General features: G+C 41.5%; 1 protein-coding gene across 1 annotated transcript; it reads right to left on the reverse strand.

The window, feature by feature from the left end:
• Positions 1 to 482: 482 nt before the first annotated feature.
• On the reverse strand, positions 483 to 15855 carry LOC126195076 (uncharacterized). The gene is made up of 3 exons (XM_049933534.1): positions 15662 to 15855; positions 2924 to 3111; positions 483 to 1987 (listed from the first exon to the last, which is right to left on the reverse strand). Exons 1-3 carry the CDS (start codon positions 15680 to 15682, stop codon positions 1831 to 1833), a joined length of 366 nt encoding a protein of 121 aa, XP_049789491.1. The 5' UTR covers positions 15683 to 15855; the 3' UTR covers positions 483 to 1830.
• Positions 15856 to 17337: the final 1482 nt, after the last annotated feature.

Below are 17337 nucleotides of genomic sequence, written 5' to 3' on the forward strand. Positions count from 1 at the left end.
GTAAGTAAATGTTCCTATTACACTGTATGAGCAGCTTATTTGGATATGGTGTGATCTTTTGGGGAAATACGTGTATGACGAAACAAACTTTCAAATGTCAATAAAGGACCATCAGAATAATAAAAGTTGTTCCTCCAGGAGAGTTATGCAAGGAAATATTTAAAGAAGTTAAAAAAATGATACTTCCTGGCTTATACATTTATAAATGAGTGCTTTCTGAAAACTCACCACAAATTTTCAATACTGAACAGTCAAATTTATAAATACAGACCAAGAATCAAAGACTATTTTCACATAGACTCCCACTAAAAATACTTTAACAAAAAATGTATATTTTCAATGAAAAATACTTTTTTATACAGTGCCTGCCTCAATAAAGAAAATTAAAGAATTTCAAAAGTTCAAAGTAGAACTAAAATAATTTTAATAACACATAACTTTCACGTCATAGAGGAATATTTGGATATGAAAAAGTTGATCTATTTACATTTGTTGAACTAAGATGACTGTATGCATGTACATCTGTAAAGAACTTAAATATAAGGAGTTCTTTTGTAACTAATCCTCACTGTCAATTGACTATATCCATCCAGTATATGGTACACTGTTAGCAGATGAATAAAAAGAGTGATTAATAAACGTATGTTGCAAATATGTATCATATAAGTAAATGAACATCTGTAGCGACACAAGTGAGGGAAAGTGAATATGCCATTTCATCACAGTGTCCTTTTCTTCACAATCATTACAGCCTTACAGGATAAACTCTGTTATGCTTAATGTATCGAAATTATTAGAGATGTCTTGTTCTGCCAGTTGTTACTTTGACTGTACCGACTATGAGAAGGTGATGAGCATATATATTGTCAGATGTTTTAGGTTTTTTAAGTGCCTTTTTAAAACGTGGCAGCCCATAATTTAACTGCAATGCAATATTTAAAAAAATGTAACATTTGCCCATTTGCTCGTGTTCTAAAAATCTAGCAAACCATAGATTGACAGCTCTACTGTTGTGCCTATCAAAACCGAAAGTAATCATTATGTGTATTTTTGTACCTTGTGTTAATGATTGTAAGCGTTAGAGGTACTTTCGGATTGTTGAGGTACTCGAGTTATATTCGAAATTTTATAATCGACTTATAAGTAGACAGCGGTGATTATTTTCCATTGGTGCACTGTAAATATTCGTTTATGAAATAAATACCTTCTGTGTGCTGCACTGTTGATAAATGATAATCCATTAGAATTTACCTTTCACATAAAAGTCATCTTGGGTGAGTCTTCCAAAATATCATAGAGCTTTGGTTATATATATGTTTTGTACAGATTCAGAACAAGTCATGTCCTCAGTTTATGTAAATGAACTTCCAAAATTTAAGCTTTCCTATTGGTTTTCGTTTCTTGTGTTCATGTGGCCACAGATCGAAAGTAACATTTTTAGTTTGCTTTTTGACACAAAGTATGCTTCAATTACACACACAATTAAGCCAAATGACATCAGGCAAGCAGGTACTTCTCCACTCTAAACCACAAACTTCCTCGCAGAGGACATGTTAGCTGGTGGCCCGTGTTGGTAAGGTCGTCTCTACAAATGTTGTAAAAATTTCAAGACACTGTTACTGTTCTTAATATGAAAAATGTTCTCTTTTCCTAAAGTATACTCCAATAAAATATATTTCTGCTACTCGAATAATATCCACCTGTTCTATGGAAACAGAGTGTATCACATTTTCAATTCATGCAATGAACTGAAACCCACAATCCCCCATGCTATGGAGTGAGTCATAAAATTGGAAAACATATCTTTGATTCGAATTATACCATGCAGAGTCATTTGGGTTTCTGACATAAGCACATTTTAGGTCTCAAGCCATTCGGACACTCTGGTTTTTTCCGAGTAGGTGACTTGATCAAATTTGACGATATACGTAGAGGTATTCTCGAAGGTGGTGACCGGTCTTCCCACGGAGGCTGCTCCTGATCGAGGCTGTGAACACAGGAAACCGGTGATGTTGCAGAGGAAAAGAGGTTTGAAAACTTTCGTAGTCTTTGAAAATAGCATTTAAAACTCAAACTGATATGCAGTTATTGTGCTGACAATATAAACAAAAGAAAACGACAGACTTAGACACATACAGTCACAATATTTTACCAGTATTTTGAGCAGTGTATATTGTTACTGAGGTCTAAGGTGATAATATTTTTTGTAATGCAGCTGAAAATTCAGTGGCCTTTTTTTAAATCTTGTGAGTCTAGTGTTAAAAGTTCTAAACCATTAAATACTCGCATTAGAACTACTCTCTCTTCTTCTTCCTTGATATCAAAGTCACTCTCTCTCCATAAATCGTGAACCACACACACACACACACACACACACACACACACAAACACACACACTGAATAACCTCAGTACTAAAAGTGCATTTAGTCTCATTTATTGCACATTTAATGACTTTTTACCATGTGTTTTAAGGTATGTCGTGTATTTTGCAGTTTTCATCATATTATAAGATTTTCATGGTACAAGCAATTTTTCTTTTAGCAAATAAAAATCAAAGTAATAATAATGAGGTCTCCAGAAAAGTAAACAAAAACGTTTCTGCAAATTATTATTATAACTTTATAGTTATGTAAACTATAAATATTAGTAATTTGAAAAAGAATAAAAGGAAGATAGGAACGGATAGACGTAATGGTGGTCCACCACTGTAATTGATTGGATGGGAAAGCTTTGGAATTGCATCGAGTCTTTTCCTTTCGATTTGACACAACAATTTTTACATATAATTTGATTGCATCCTTAGGATAATTTCTTAAATTGGTTACACTTTCTGTATCACAGTTACATCAGTTTTTACGACTTGTCAAGCAGAATGTGTGCATAAATTTTCTACTTACTTTCTGTTTGTTGCTAGAATCTTACCTCCACTCGTCGCCTAATGCGTGTATTTCATACATGTGAGCCTTCCACTTGTTGTCCTTAAGAGGGTGCGGGTCTGTGCCTGCCAGGAGTTTGTCAACGTCATTTCGGCGGATATGTAGCAGCTGTTCTCGGATACGTTTATGTTGTTCTTCAATGTTGCTCCCGATCATGTATATCTGTTTCGTCACCTATCCAGACAACAGGACCATGTCACAGTTCATATAAGGCTAATTATAAACATTCGCGAGCGCCAGCTGGACAACTTAGCTTGAAACACTTACTCTGCGGAAGAGTATAAGCTACAAATAAACTTCCTGGTTACTTGTACCTGCTTTCTAGTCTGCGACTCGGGCTAATGCCTTTCACAGCCAATGAATTTCTCAGTTTATATAAACCAGCAAGTCTTACTGGCTTCCTCAGAACTTTATTTTCCCAGTATTCAGTTTGTAAAGTCGTTCCGTGGCAGTGAATCTGATTACAGTGCCGGTTGAGAACACTGACTCGACAGAAGTGGAACTCATAACGGAGCAAACGTTTTTGTCCAAGTAACCAGCATAGGATGTGGAGTTACTGAGTATAAAGCAGAAGTATAAGGTGCATTAATGTGAGTGCAAGCATACGTTAACGGTTCATTGCACTTGTAGTGCTGAAGACAAAGAAATGAAGGCCTTAAAAGAGGAGCAAAGTGTTGCAGTGTGTATCGCAGAAGGAGTGCAGGGAACGGATTTTCGCTGAAGAGTGGCACAAGTGTACGGAGAGCAGTGCAGGTCCGTTGCAATTCCAGCGCTCATTCCGATGTCACGGGAAATGTGGCGTTCCAGGTCGTGCCTCCTTCAAATGCTAGTGGCTCGCCTTGAACCCTGCAACGGACGCACAGAGCTCTTTCTACACTTTTGCCATTCGTTGAAGAATTTCTGTTCCATGAACTCGTTCGGCTGTCAAGCGACGCAGTAAACCAGTTCGCTCCTATTCTGAAGCGACGCGAGCGGTTCGAGGCGCTTCAGTGTGGAACCGCGCGACCGCTACGGTCGCTGGTTCGAATCATGCCTCTGGCATGGATGTGTGTGATGTCATTAGGTTAGTTAGGTTTAAGTAGTTCTAACTTCTAGAGGACTGCTGACCTCAGATGTTGAGTCCCACAGTGCTCAGAGCCATTTGAACCATTTTTTCGAAGCGACGGTCTCAGTTTCCAGCACAACTGGGTGCAGCGGACGCTCGCGTGTGTGCCCGTCCGCCTCTGGCGGGCGTTCTGAGTATCTTCCAGGAGAGTGTTATTTTGCCCACATTGAATATGATTACTCTGAAATTTAAACGTCACAGAGCGTCGCTCGCAGAGTATTTCTCGACCGTTCCACTCTACAATAAAATGTGGGGAAAATGAGCACGTACATCTTTGCGTGTGAGTTCTGGCTTCTCATATATTACGATGACGGCCATTTCATCCAATGTAGGAGCGATTCAACAAAATATTTCGGCATTTGTAGGAAGAAACTGATGAGTAACATTTGGTGAAAAGATCTCGCCAACGCCCTTGTTTTTATATTAGCCATCACAAATCGCTTGTCATAACTGTGACATTCTACATCTACGACTTCGTATACACACACATTCCGCAAGCATATACACAGATATTCCGCAAGCCACCGTACGGTACATGGCGGAGGGGATCTTGCACCTCTACTAGGCATTTCCTTTTCTATTCCACTCGCAAATGGAGCGAGGGAAGAACGACCGCCTATGCACAGCTTAGGGGCCCTAATTTCTCTTATCTTCGTGGTCCTTACGCATTGACAGCAGTAGAATGATTCTGCAGTTTGCCTGAAATGACGGTCCTCTAAATTTTCTCAATAGTGCTTCGCAAAGTAGGTGTCTTCCCTCCACTTCCCTTCCTAAAACTCTCCCAAAAGACCAAAGTGGACCATTCGCCTGGCATACTACCGCCTTGGCGCGCTCGCTCCACTTCCTGCAGTACACCACTAATGCTGTGTTCGAGCATTACGGGCTTGTTTTTCCCACTCATCCGCATCAACTTACATCTTACATTTTGTTTTACATCTAGAGCAAGCTGCCACGCATCACACCAGCTAGAAATTTTGTCCAAGTCATTTTGTATCCGCCTACAGTCACTCGACGATGATACCTTCCCGTACTCCACAGCAGCACCAGCAAACAGCCTCTCAGCCTGTCCCATCAGATCACGCATGTACATAGTAAGAGCAGCCTATAAACACCTGCTGGGCCACTGCTGACGATACCCTCGTCTCTGAGGAATAATGGTTGTCAAGGACAACATATTGGTTTTCATTAATTATGAATGTATCACTCATATACCTTGAAACCTATTCCATATGCTTCTACTGTCGTTAGCAGCTTTCTGGACATCTAGGAATAGGGAATCTGCCTGTTGTCCTTCGTCCATAATTTGGAGGATGCTATGCGAGAAATGGCAAGCTGAATTTTGCACGAGCAATACTTTCCAAACCTTTACTGATTTGTGGGCAGAAGCTTTTCTGTCACAAAAAGCTCAAAACACGCTCAAGAATGCTGCAGCAAGTCGGTGTTAAGGATGCCGGTTTGTAATTGTGCAGGTCCGTTCTTTTACCTTTCAGTCACTTGTAAGGGGCCAACCTCCCACTACGTAGTGAGAACAATAAATCTTTCCCTCTCGCAGGTCTCAGGAGGTACTATCGATAGTCGAGCGGCCAGTGCGGCAGAAAGTAGTCAGTGTTGAGACTCCGAGCAAGTTAAGTTGTCGGCTGATAAGAAAGCAGCGCGATTACAATTGTTTAACGGCTGTGTGTGTCACCCAAAGCTGTGGGCCTCACCTCCAGCAAATACATAAATGACACTAACTGCGTGATTTGTTTGATGTGTTTAAGTGTTCATTTGCGCACCGTGATTACGCGATAACCGCGCCGGACACCCACAATTTGGATTGCAGTAAGGATCGTGTATTCATTGCCACATGAAGAATATTGGCGTGGAAATGGATATGAGCGTTTGGCTTCATTGGCCAGGAGGCCCCTTGTGGGGCAGGTCTGGCCGCCTTGGTGCAGGTCTTACTACACTCGTGCTCATAAATTAAGGATAATGCTGATACATGATGAAACAAAGCTCTTGTGGACGGTTTGTGGGTTTAAATCACCTCAGGGTATGACCATGCGGTGCGATTGACCTGCGGTCGTCGCACGGTGGCGCTGGCAGCAGTCCACATATGCAGAGGTGTGTTGGTCTATGTCAGAGTACAGTGCAGCGAGTAAGTGTGCAGACGTTTTCAGACGTGCTAATGGTGACTGTGTGTTGAAAATGGCTCAAAGAATACATATTGATGACGTTATGAGGGGTAGAATACCAGGGCGACTGGAGGCTGGTCAAACACAGCAGGTCGTAGCACGAGCCCTCTGTGTGCCACAAAGTGTGATCTCAAGATTATGGCAACGATTCCAGCAGACAGGAAACGTGTCCAGGCGTTACAGTACGGGACGTTCACAGTGTACAACTCTACAAGAAGACCGATATCTCACCATCAGTGCCCGCAGACCGCCACGGAATACTGCAGGTAGCCTTGCTCTGGACTTTACTGCAGCCACTGGAACAGTTGTCTCCAGACACACAGTCTACAGACGACTGAACAGACACGGTTTATTCGCCCGGAGACCTGCAAGGTGCATTCCACTGACCCCTGGTCACAGGAGAGCCCGTAAATCCTGGTGTCCAGAACACAGTACATGGTCATCGGTACAGTGGTCCCAGGTTATGTTCACAGACGAGTCCAGGTATAGTCTGAACAGTGATTCTCGCCCTGATTTCATCTGGCGCGAACCGGAAACCAGATACCAACCCATTAATGTCCTTGAAAGGGACCTGTATGGAGGTCGGGGATTGATGGTGTGAGGTGGGAATATGATTGGTGTACGTACACCCCTGCATGTCTTTGACAGAGCAACTGTAACAGGTCAGGTGTATCGGGACGTCATTTTGCACCAGTACGTCCGCCCTTTCAGGGGTGCAGTGGGTCCAACCTTCCTCCTGATGAATGATAATGAACGCCCCCACTGAGCGGCCGTCGTGGAGGAGTACCTTGAAACAGAACATATCAGGCGAATGGAGTGGTCTGCCTGTTCTCCAGATCTAAACCCCATCGAGCACTCTGGGATGCTCTTGGTCGACGTATCGGTGCACGTCTTCACACCCCTAGGACACTTCAGGAGTTCCGACAGGCACTGGTGCAAGAATTGGAGGCTATACTCCAGCAGCTGCTCGACCACCTGATCCAGAGTATGCCAACCCGTTGTGCGGCCTGTGTACGTGTGCTGGTGATCATGTCCCATATTGATGTCAGGGTACATGCGCAGGAAACAGTGGCGTTTTGTAGCACATGTGTTTCGGGACGGTTTTTTCAACTTATCACCAATACCGTGGACTTACAGATCTGTGTCATGTGTGTTCCCTATGTGCCTATGCTATTAGCGCCAGCTTTTTCGTGCTATTATCCTTAATTTATGATCATGAGTATACATTCTACGCCACACTGGGTGACCTGCGAGCCGGATGAGGATGAAATGATGATGAAGACAGTACAACACCCAGTCCCTGATCAGAGAAAATCTCCGACCCAGCCGGGAATCGAACCCGGGCCCGTAGGACTGCAATCCGTCACGCTGACCACTCAGCTGTCAGGGCGGACAATATTGGCGTGTGACGACATTAATAGGCGACCTGTGACGAGTTAACCGTTATTACTTTGTCAGACGAAGGGAGTAACTGCCTCATTCGTGCTGTTTAGACAAAAGATATAGAACATTAACAACAAAGTATGTACCGTTTATTGCTACCTGACATCCTAATTAGCTTTGTTGGATTTGATATGAAACAACTCCCATGCAAATATTAACCGATCAGCCTTTATCAGTTGCAGACAGTGAAACTATTTTAAACTGTTAGGCTATAATCCACTAGTCAATAAGGTGGGTTTAATTGTGAGTATTTCAAACTTCTGCTTTTTTCCAGTCCCTTGGAACTTTGCAATGGGCGTGAGATTCGCTATAAATGCAAGCTAAGGAAGGGGCCAATGGCGAAGCGTACTCTCTGTAAAGCCGAACTGGTATTCTATCCGGATCTGGCGACTTACTTGTTCTTAATTCTTTCAGTTGCTTCTGTACACCAGGGATGCCTATTGCTATGTCTTCCAATTGGAGATTGAGCGACGGTCAAACAACGCCATTTTTGCACGATTCTCTTGCACGAATGGTTTCTTAAACAGGAAATTTAAAACATCAGCTTGCCTTTTGCTGTCTTCTGTTGCCATAATGGCAAACGAGTGACTGAATACACGCCTTCGACCTGCTTAGCGATTTTACGTAGAACCAGAAGTTTCTCGGGTTTTCACTAAAGTATGATGGTGGAAGTTGAATGCTTCGCGTGTCGATCCCCTTAAAGATGCAGGAATTTGTTCTTTTTCGAATAGAGAGCGCAAAAACCTCTGTTTCCTCAGCATTTTCCGAGTTTTATTATTGAACCACGGTGGTTCTTCTCCTTCCTTAATCCGTTTACTCAGCACACACTTACCCATGGAGCGATTTAGAATCCGTTTCAACTTTGCCCATAATTCCTCTACGTCCGTACTATTGGAACTAAATGGAGTCCATTCATTCTCTAAGTGAGATGCTAACAGTTGTCTGTCTGCTCGTTCTAACATAAATACTCCCCTAGCCGTCTTGATGGATTTATTAACTTTAGCAAACATCGTGGCTATGATGACATCGTGATCACTAATCTCTATCTCTATACTGACACTGTCAATAAGGTCAGGCCTGTTTGTAGCTACAAGATCTAGAATATTTCCATTGTGGGTAGATCTTCTAACTAGCTGTTCAAGATCGTTTTCCGAAAACGTGCTCAAAAATGCTTCACGAAGTAGTATGTCCACACTACGCGCAATGAATGCATAGACCTACCACTATATGCTGGGCAGGCCCCGTCTCTCCTGTTCCACAATAATGTTGTTGTTGTGGTCTTCACTCCTGAGACTGGTTTGATGCAGCTCTCCATGCTACTCTATCCTGTGCAAGCTTCTTCATCTCCCAGTACCTACTGCAACCTACATCCTTCTGAATCTGTTTAGTGTATTCATCTCTTGGTCTCCCTCTACGATTTTTACTCTCCACGCTGCCCTCCAATACTAAATTGGTGATCCCTCGATGTCTCAGAACATATCCTACCAACCAATCCCTTCTTCTAGTCAAGTTGTGCCACAAGCTCCTCTTCTCCCCAATTCTATTCAATACCTCCTCATTAGTTATGTGATCAACCCATCTAATCTTCAGCATTCTTCTGTAGCACCACATTTCGAAAGCTTCTATTCTCTTCTTGTCCAAGCTATTTATCGTCCACGTTTCACTTCCATACATGGCTACACTCCATACAAATACTTTCAGAAACGACTTCCTGACACACTGACACTGACCACAATAATACAAAACAAATATCCTCTTGGAACGTTTTCGGCGACCTTCGCCAATCCCATCTGGTAAGGATCCCATACCGTGCAGCAGTACTGCAAAAGATGAAGGACAGGCGTCATGTAAGTATTCTAGTTGTCTGCCAATAAAGGACAGTTGTGGTTTTGTGGTTACATACGGGTGTAGTAGGCAAAGCTCCATGTCAGATGTAAGGTTAGTCATTGGTGTAATAGTGCTTTTAAGTGTTATTATACCAGACTGCCACATTTAGTTGTAGGTACCTTGATGTAATTTTGCACGATGATAACATGTAATTTATATGAGGTTATTCTTCTTCTCGTGGTGTTACAAACCTGCTTGGGTCTTATTAGCCTCTTCAAAAAGTTTCATCCATTCTGCCCTCTGCAGTGAAGTTCTCCGTCATCCTCTGACAGATTTTACAACTTCTTCCACATCGTCTGTCCACCAATTTCGTGGCCTTCCTCCCTGTCTTCTTCCAGTTGGCCTCCATTCAAAAACCCTTTTATTTGTTCGTCCAATATTCATTCTAAGGACATGCCCAGGCCAGCCGGTTCTCTTCCTTTTTATTGCTCTTACAATGTCAGCTCCCTGTATGAAGCGATTCAGCTCAGTGTTCGTTCTAGATTTCCAGAAACAATTGTTATCCTCAATTGCACAGAATGCTGCCTTCAAATATCCTGAGCTGCTGCTTATCAGCACTCACTAGTGTCCATCTTTCAAATTCGTACATTACAACTGAGTTGATCATGACCTTTTAAATTTGAAGTTTCAGTCTATTTAATAACATAGAGGCCAATAATTTCTTAAATTTGTGGAACCATCTATTACTACTAAGGATGTACTGTTTTATTGCAGTTCACATGGAATTTGTCCTTTTTATATTAGGCCCCTGATGGTCAAAGTTCTGCAAGGTGCAAAACTGAGCCGGCCGAAGTGGCCGCGCGGTTCTGGCGCTGCAGTCTGGAACCGCGAGACCGCTACGGTCGCAGGTTCGAATCCTGCCTGGGGCATGGATGTGTGTAATGTCCTTAGGTTAGTTAGGTTTAACTAGTTCTAAGTTCTAGGGGACTAATGACCTCAGCAGTTGAGTCCCATAGTGCTCAGAGCCATTTGAACCATTTTTTTGCAAAACTGAAACAGCTGCTAATAGTTTATCCAAGTTATTATTTTCCCTCCTGGTAAATTCATGTACTTACTCTTCATTTCACTAGTACCAAGACCTCTAGGTAATGTGGCTTCTATCTCTCTCGTTTTGTTCTCTCTAGTGAAACTCTTCTTCTTCTAATAACTGCTACATCATCAGCATATGCACATATCTGGATTGAGTTTGTGCCAATGTAACCAGATATTTGAAGCTTTTGAATGGCTGCTTCAAGAGCCAGATTAAAAGCACCGCAGAGAGGGCATCTCGTTGTCTGACTCCTTTACTAATGCTAAAACATTTACTGGTTTCTTCATCCACTCACACTGCAGCCTTGGAACCAGCCAATGTTGCTTGGACATGTGAAACATACATGGTATACCAAGCAGTAGCAAATCATTTATCTTTTCTGCCATATCAAGACTATCGAACACCTGCTTGAGGTCTACATACAGGTTATGAAGCTGAATATTTTACTCATATGCCTTTTCATGTGTTTGTCTCAGCACAAATATCTGATCTGTTGTTGACCTATTCTGGCGGAATCCACACTGATATTCTCCCACAATTTCTTCTGCATATGGAACTAGCCTATTGTAGACAATAATAGAGAGAATCTTATAGGTTATATGCAGCGGGGTAATTCCTCAGTAATTCGAGCAACAAGTGTTATCTGCTTTCTTATGGTTTGGTAAGATTACCCCTTAAGGCCCGCTCTCCTGGAATTCTTTCCTGGTTCCATGTCAGCTTAATAAGTTTGTGGAGTCGCTTATGGAGACGACTTTCCCCAGTTTTCAATACTTCTGCAGTTATATCATCAATTTCTGATGCTTTTAAGATTTTTAGACTGTGCCCTATCTTCTGTAATTTGTCTGATGTGGGTTCTTTTATCTGTGATTCTGCAGTGCAGTAGAGTGGTGCTCATTCCAGGTATGACTGCCCTCCAGAATTTCCTTGACGTATTCTCTCCATTTATCCAAAACATGTTATCTGTCAGCAAATTGACGTATTCGTCCTTACAATCTGTTATTTTCGGTCTATAATCTTGAGTTCCTTCTTCCATTTTCTTGTAAAATGTCCTGCTCTCATTCCTTTGATAGTGTTCTTCTCTTTCCTCTCTCTTTCTCTTAATGGCTTCTCTTGTTTTCCTCCTGCATGTCTTTGCTGCTTCTGTTCTGTTTTGATTATATAATGCCAGATTTGCTCTTGTAGCACTTGGGCCTTACTTCCTTTTTCTGTTCCACCTCTTGTCGGCGTTCCTCATCATACTAGTCTTCATTTCTAAATCTCCTTGTTTCCTCCCCCACCCCCTCTCCCATTGTCAAAATGGCATTTTAATAGAGTTTCATTCTTCGCCTATAGGGTCTTCACCATTTACTGTTGTAACTCCTGTTTTTATCTGCTCTGATGCTATTGAACAGTAGACCTATCTTTCAGTTGTTCTATATTCCATTTTATTTTTACTTTGGTACTATTTCCTGTGGCAGTTACAGGAAGGCACTAATAATGTTGTTGTTGTTGCTGTCTTCAGTCTGAGGACTGGTCTCAGACCTCTCTCCAGGCTAGTCTATCCTATGTAGGCCTCTTTATTTCTGAATAGTTACTGCAAGCTACCACCATCAGACCATTTTTAGTTAATTCATGTCTATGACTCCCTCTATAATTTTTACACCCCACTCTCCCCACCATTGCCAAACTGACTATCCCCTGGGGTCTTACGATGTGTTCAATCAACAGATCCCTTCCTTTAGTCAAGTTGTGACATAAATTTACTTTCTCCCTAATTTGATTCAGTATGCTCTTTAATTGAAGACATTTCCCGCCAAAAATAAAGACAGCCTTCCTCTCCAGCCCTTTTCCTGTCAATTCGCATATGGATGAGGGGAGACAGTCCTAAAACAATCCAATACATCCTTCCTCTCTGGCAACCCAGCACAGACTAAGTCTTTTTTCCCACCAAGTCACAAGTGATTAAATGGAGAATATGCAAACTGAATTTTATAAATAAACAATATATCCTCTGCAATTCAATTGAATTTTGTGTCATGAGATACTTCCACATCAACAATTCAGCACAGACTGTGCATTCCCCACCAATTTACAGATAGGGTGGGGGAAGGGACGAAAGGTGAGGAGGGATGCTGAGTAGAGGATTTCCCAGAGGGGTAGTAGTAGTTCAGAGCCGAAAGGGGGAGGGATGATGAAAAAGTGCCCCAGGGTCGGCATCCCTTTTCCCAGAGGGGTGGGGGAGGGGAGGAGTGGGAAACAGAGGGGTGGGGGGTTTCTAAGAAAGACAGATTATCCCCAGGTGTCATGAATCAATTAGTATAACGATAGGTTGAGGGACTGCATCATCAATGTAATTAATTATCATAGCAATTTGATTTAAAAATGTCCTTGAATGAGCATTGTTCCACTACTCACTGGCACTAATACTGATTTATAAAGGAACATTTGAAAACAGAGTTATGCAGTTAGGGTTTTGCTGCGCTACACTAAATTTCAGTTCCTGTTGCATTTGCTAGGGAATAGATATTAACTTTGGTGTCACTTTTTTACACCTTTTATGTAGTAGTCTGTTTCTTTAGAAGCTAGTTTACAATGATTTTATACCATAGAGGAACCCTCCATTATGAACTGTACCAATGGTTACATATCTTTCCAGTGCATCATCAACTATTCTTTTAAACTTGAGCCGTAGTTCCTCTACATGCTCCTGTCCTGTGCTGGAAGTCTCAAGTCCCTTGTGGAGATATGACACCACTGGTTTTTATCTACCTTACTGAACATGTGTATCATTGTTAGTCGCACTTTCTGCGTCAGCAATCATTGTTGCCACAACCACGTCATAATCACTGATACCAGTTTCGATGTGGACACCCTCAAACAGGTCAGGTCTATTTGTTGTCATTACACCCTCATGGGTGGGGTTCCAAACTATCTGTTCCAGGTAGTTTTCAGAGAAGGCAATTAGTAATGCTTCACAGGATGTCTTATCACGCCCACAACTAACAAAACTGTAATTTTTCCAGTTGATTGTTGGATGACTAAATTCTCCACTGATGACTGCAGTATGATTGGGGAACTGACGTATAAGCGAACTGAGGCTTCCTGTCAAGCTTTCCGTTACATCAGGTTGTGAGTCTGGTGGGCGACAGAAGGACACAATTACCATTTTATGCCAACTCCCAATACTGAGTCTTATCCAAACAATCTCACATGCAGCTTCAATTTCCATCTTGGCGGAATTGAGTTTCTCCTCTACTGTGATAAATACACCACCTCCAAGTCCCTTTAGCCTATCCTTTCGATATACACTTAAATTTCCCCAGAAATCTCGCTGCTATCAACTTCGGGTTCTAGCCAATTTTCTGTACCTAGTATTACGTGAGCTTCACTGCTTTCAGGAACACTTTGCACTCTGGCATTTGTCTCTGCCAATCCAAGTGAAGTATTGCAGTTAAAGATGGAGAACACAGTGTCCACTGCACTTCATGGTAATCGCTTTGCCTATGGGACTTTTATGTTGTTCACGCGACGGTGTCTCGCAAGTAACACAAGAGAATTTTGGGGGAAAATTTAAGTGTATATTAAAAGGATAAGATATTGGGAAACAGAGGTGGTGTATTTGTCGCAGTAGATTAGAATCTCAGATCCATCAGGACAGAAACTGAAGCTGGATGCGAGACTGTTTGTGCAATACTCGGCATCAAGAGGGGGCACAAACTTGCAATCGTATCGTACTATTGACCACTGAACTCACCTCCAGATGTCACCAAAAACTTTTAGAGGACACCTAAGTTCATTTGTACATAAGTTTGTTAATCATACTACCATCACCAGAGGAGGTTTCATTCCTCCAGTAATCAACTGGAAAAATCACAATTCTGTAAGTGGGGGGCGAACATTCTCCTCTAGATCGAAAATCCTATGAATGCACATTGACTTTATTTAAGTCTTACTTTTTGTCATTATTAAAGTGTGACATGAGTCACCTGTGGTTTACTGCCCACGTATAATTTCGGAATCTCTGCCTCTTTATTATGAAATCGCACTGGCATTTTCCTATGTGTCCTGGCATTTTGTAGATTTACCTCCTCCTACTTCAATTTCTGAATGCTGTACTTGACGTTACTGGCTGAAATACACTACAGAGCTCAAGGGTGGGCTTTTCCTTTCTCTTCCGTGTTGTCGAAGCTATTTTCTCACTTAACTCCATCCTCTACTACTTCCCTACAATAACATTCCAAACTCCCCCTGCTTTCCCACCGTGTTTATTAATTTTTATCTCCTTTTGCAATCGTCATGTACGCTTGAACTATAGTTGTTGGCTTTGGTTTGGTTTCGAATCTGATGAGATAAAATTTATTGTTGAACTATTCACGGTACCACAATCTTAGCCCTTCCTTTCCTTTCATAAAAAATCCTAGTCTCATTATACAATTTTGTGATGCTGCTGTTGAGTTCACTGACATCTAGTAAATCTGGATTTGGCCTATGCACATCATTTCTCTGACGTTCTGCATTCCATACTGCCTTCTATGTAGTTTTCAACAGAAAGCATTCCTTGTGTTGAGACCTTAACCGATATATCAGCAGTACAATGCACAAGTTAATCGACTTTTCAGTGGCAAGTATTGCATTATTTGTGCACCTTGGTTTCGTAAAAAAAGATGAGTCCAACCCTTGTCGGCAGACTTTCTTAAGTTATTCTAGCATGTTTGACAGGTACTTTGATGTAACTGAGTCTTGTCTCCAGTGCATCATTATTAATCTGCAGCACTGTCTATTACTAACATAAGTCGTTACAGCATAACTTACAAGTACATTTCTAAGTTACATACTCAGTGTGATCAGCTGATAGGGGAAACAACTACAGTAACATTAATCTTACACGGTTTAAAAAATACATGAAATATTTCGTCAAAAGAAATGAACAAGAGTTGCAGATGAGTCACAAAGAGGCCCTTTATCATATTTTCAATGAAATAAATGCACATATAATCAGGAGACTCATCTTCTAACTTCTGGTGAGAACCAATACTGTAGCTACTATCGAATACAGCTTGGGCCATTTGCCACATTGTACGATTAAAACTGTTGTGGATCACTTGCCTCATGAAACTCCTGGGTCATCTTCTTGAACTCTAGGAAGCCAGCTGAGTGATCCACTGCTGGACCAGTCTCTGGTGTCTCAAGTTTCCTGCCACACAGTGATTGTGATATTAGCCACAGAGAAACAATCTGAAAGAAGCATCTATAAAATGGTAATAGGTAAGATACTGAAGTGAAATTCAAAGTTCTTGATGGGAGGGAAAGTTCCCAAACGAAAAAAATTAAGTCCAAATGAGGTCGACCATTCTACATTGGAAGCTAACTGAGGCACTGGAAATTTGTGGATGTAGTAAATAGCGGTGTCTAGGTAGGATTCATACCCAGATTGGACCGAGCGGAGATTTTAAGCTTTGAGAGCGTCTGTGAGGCCTGTCAGACAGATTGTGTGGTACCGCACTGTCCCCATAGCCACGAATCCAAGTCTGGTCCCGAATGGACTCACAGTTGTAACGGTCTGGAACTGTTCATCACATCATAGTTTCATCTAAAGAGTATTAATGGATGATCCTTAACAAACATTTAGGTTAACAACTTGGAGATGATATTCTTCACATTCTTCTTCTCTTTACCATAGAAAGGCTGCAAAACCTATTGATGTAATCATTAATTAAATCCATGGACCACAAGGATAAGTGATCAACGTTAAAGAGGCAATACTAAAATTAACTTGAGGCTGCAGTGCAGTTAGTAGACACCAGACCTCTGTATTATAAGGACAGATATGTGTGGTGTGGTGCAAAACATGGAGGATCAATACATTAACACAAGTGATGATGTTCATTTATATGCATTAAATATTTTTTATCGATAAAATGTATATTTAGCCAATGAGATTGTAAATGGTGTTTTTCGTGCATAAATAGCATCGAGTGCACCTAAAGCTGCCACAGCTGTACCTCTGAATACAGCCATTGACTTTAGGACTTGACAAGGTCAACTATAGTCGTATTACATTAAATGAAATGACTTTTTCGTCGCATATTTACCATGGCAGCAATGTCCTGAACATAAAATACGCTCACAAACGATAGTCTAACATAAGACGAAACAACTAACTTTTCTTGTGTGAGTGTAGTAGCAAGGCAAATTTTGCTCTAACCGACATTCTGGTTTCATACATTCAGGGGCAAGCACACAGATGTCGTTCCTACACCACATTTCGGGTTGCATACATTCAGGAGAAAGCATATGGATGTTCATTCTACCCCACATTATGGGCTGCATGCATTCAGAGCCAGCATACGAAAGTTTGTTATACCACACACTGCAGATTGCATACATTCAGGGTTAAGCATACATTCAGGGCAAACTTATTGTTATGCTAATTGATTTATGACCTCCTGGTGGTTGATTTATGACCCTCTGGAGATAATCTGTCCTCCTGGATTCGCTGGCAGTACGTTCAGCGTATGATCTGGGAGTCCCTCACATGAAACCGATACAGCAGAATGAAGGGCTATATCTCTAGCGTCGGTCAGTACAGGTTTGGAAAATACGTTATACTCTTTGCAAAACCGAAATATCGAAGTATATTGATTGTGTGGAAATCATCTCGTTCTGTTCCTTCATGAGACATAGAATTCAGTGGCTATAATTCCCTCTTACTTCTGGTAAGTTACAAACTATATCAGAGACAATGTTGCTGGAAGGGTTGGTTAAAGACAGAGGAAGAGTTA

The sequence above is a fragment of the Schistocerca nitens genome, chromosome 7, assembly GCF_023898315.1.
Source record: "Schistocerca nitens isolate TAMUIC-IGC-003100 chromosome 7, iqSchNite1.1, whole genome shotgun sequence".
NCBI lineage: Eukaryota > Metazoa > Arthropoda > Insecta > Orthoptera > Acrididae > Schistocerca > Schistocerca nitens.

Bases quoted from the DNA above. Each gene is read 5' to 3' on its own strand.
- LOC126195076 (XM_049933534.1), bottom strand. From the start codon at position 15,682: ATGACCCAGGAGTTTCATGAG. The intron at 3,112-15,661 runs GCAAGTGATCCA...TTGTCTGGATAG, and splicing joins TGACCCAGGAGTTTCATGAG to GTGACGAAACAGATATACAT. The intron at 1,988-2,923 runs GTAAGATTCTAG...CTGTGTTCACAG, and splicing joins GCATTAGGCGACGAGTGGAG to CCTCGATCAGGAGCAGCCTC.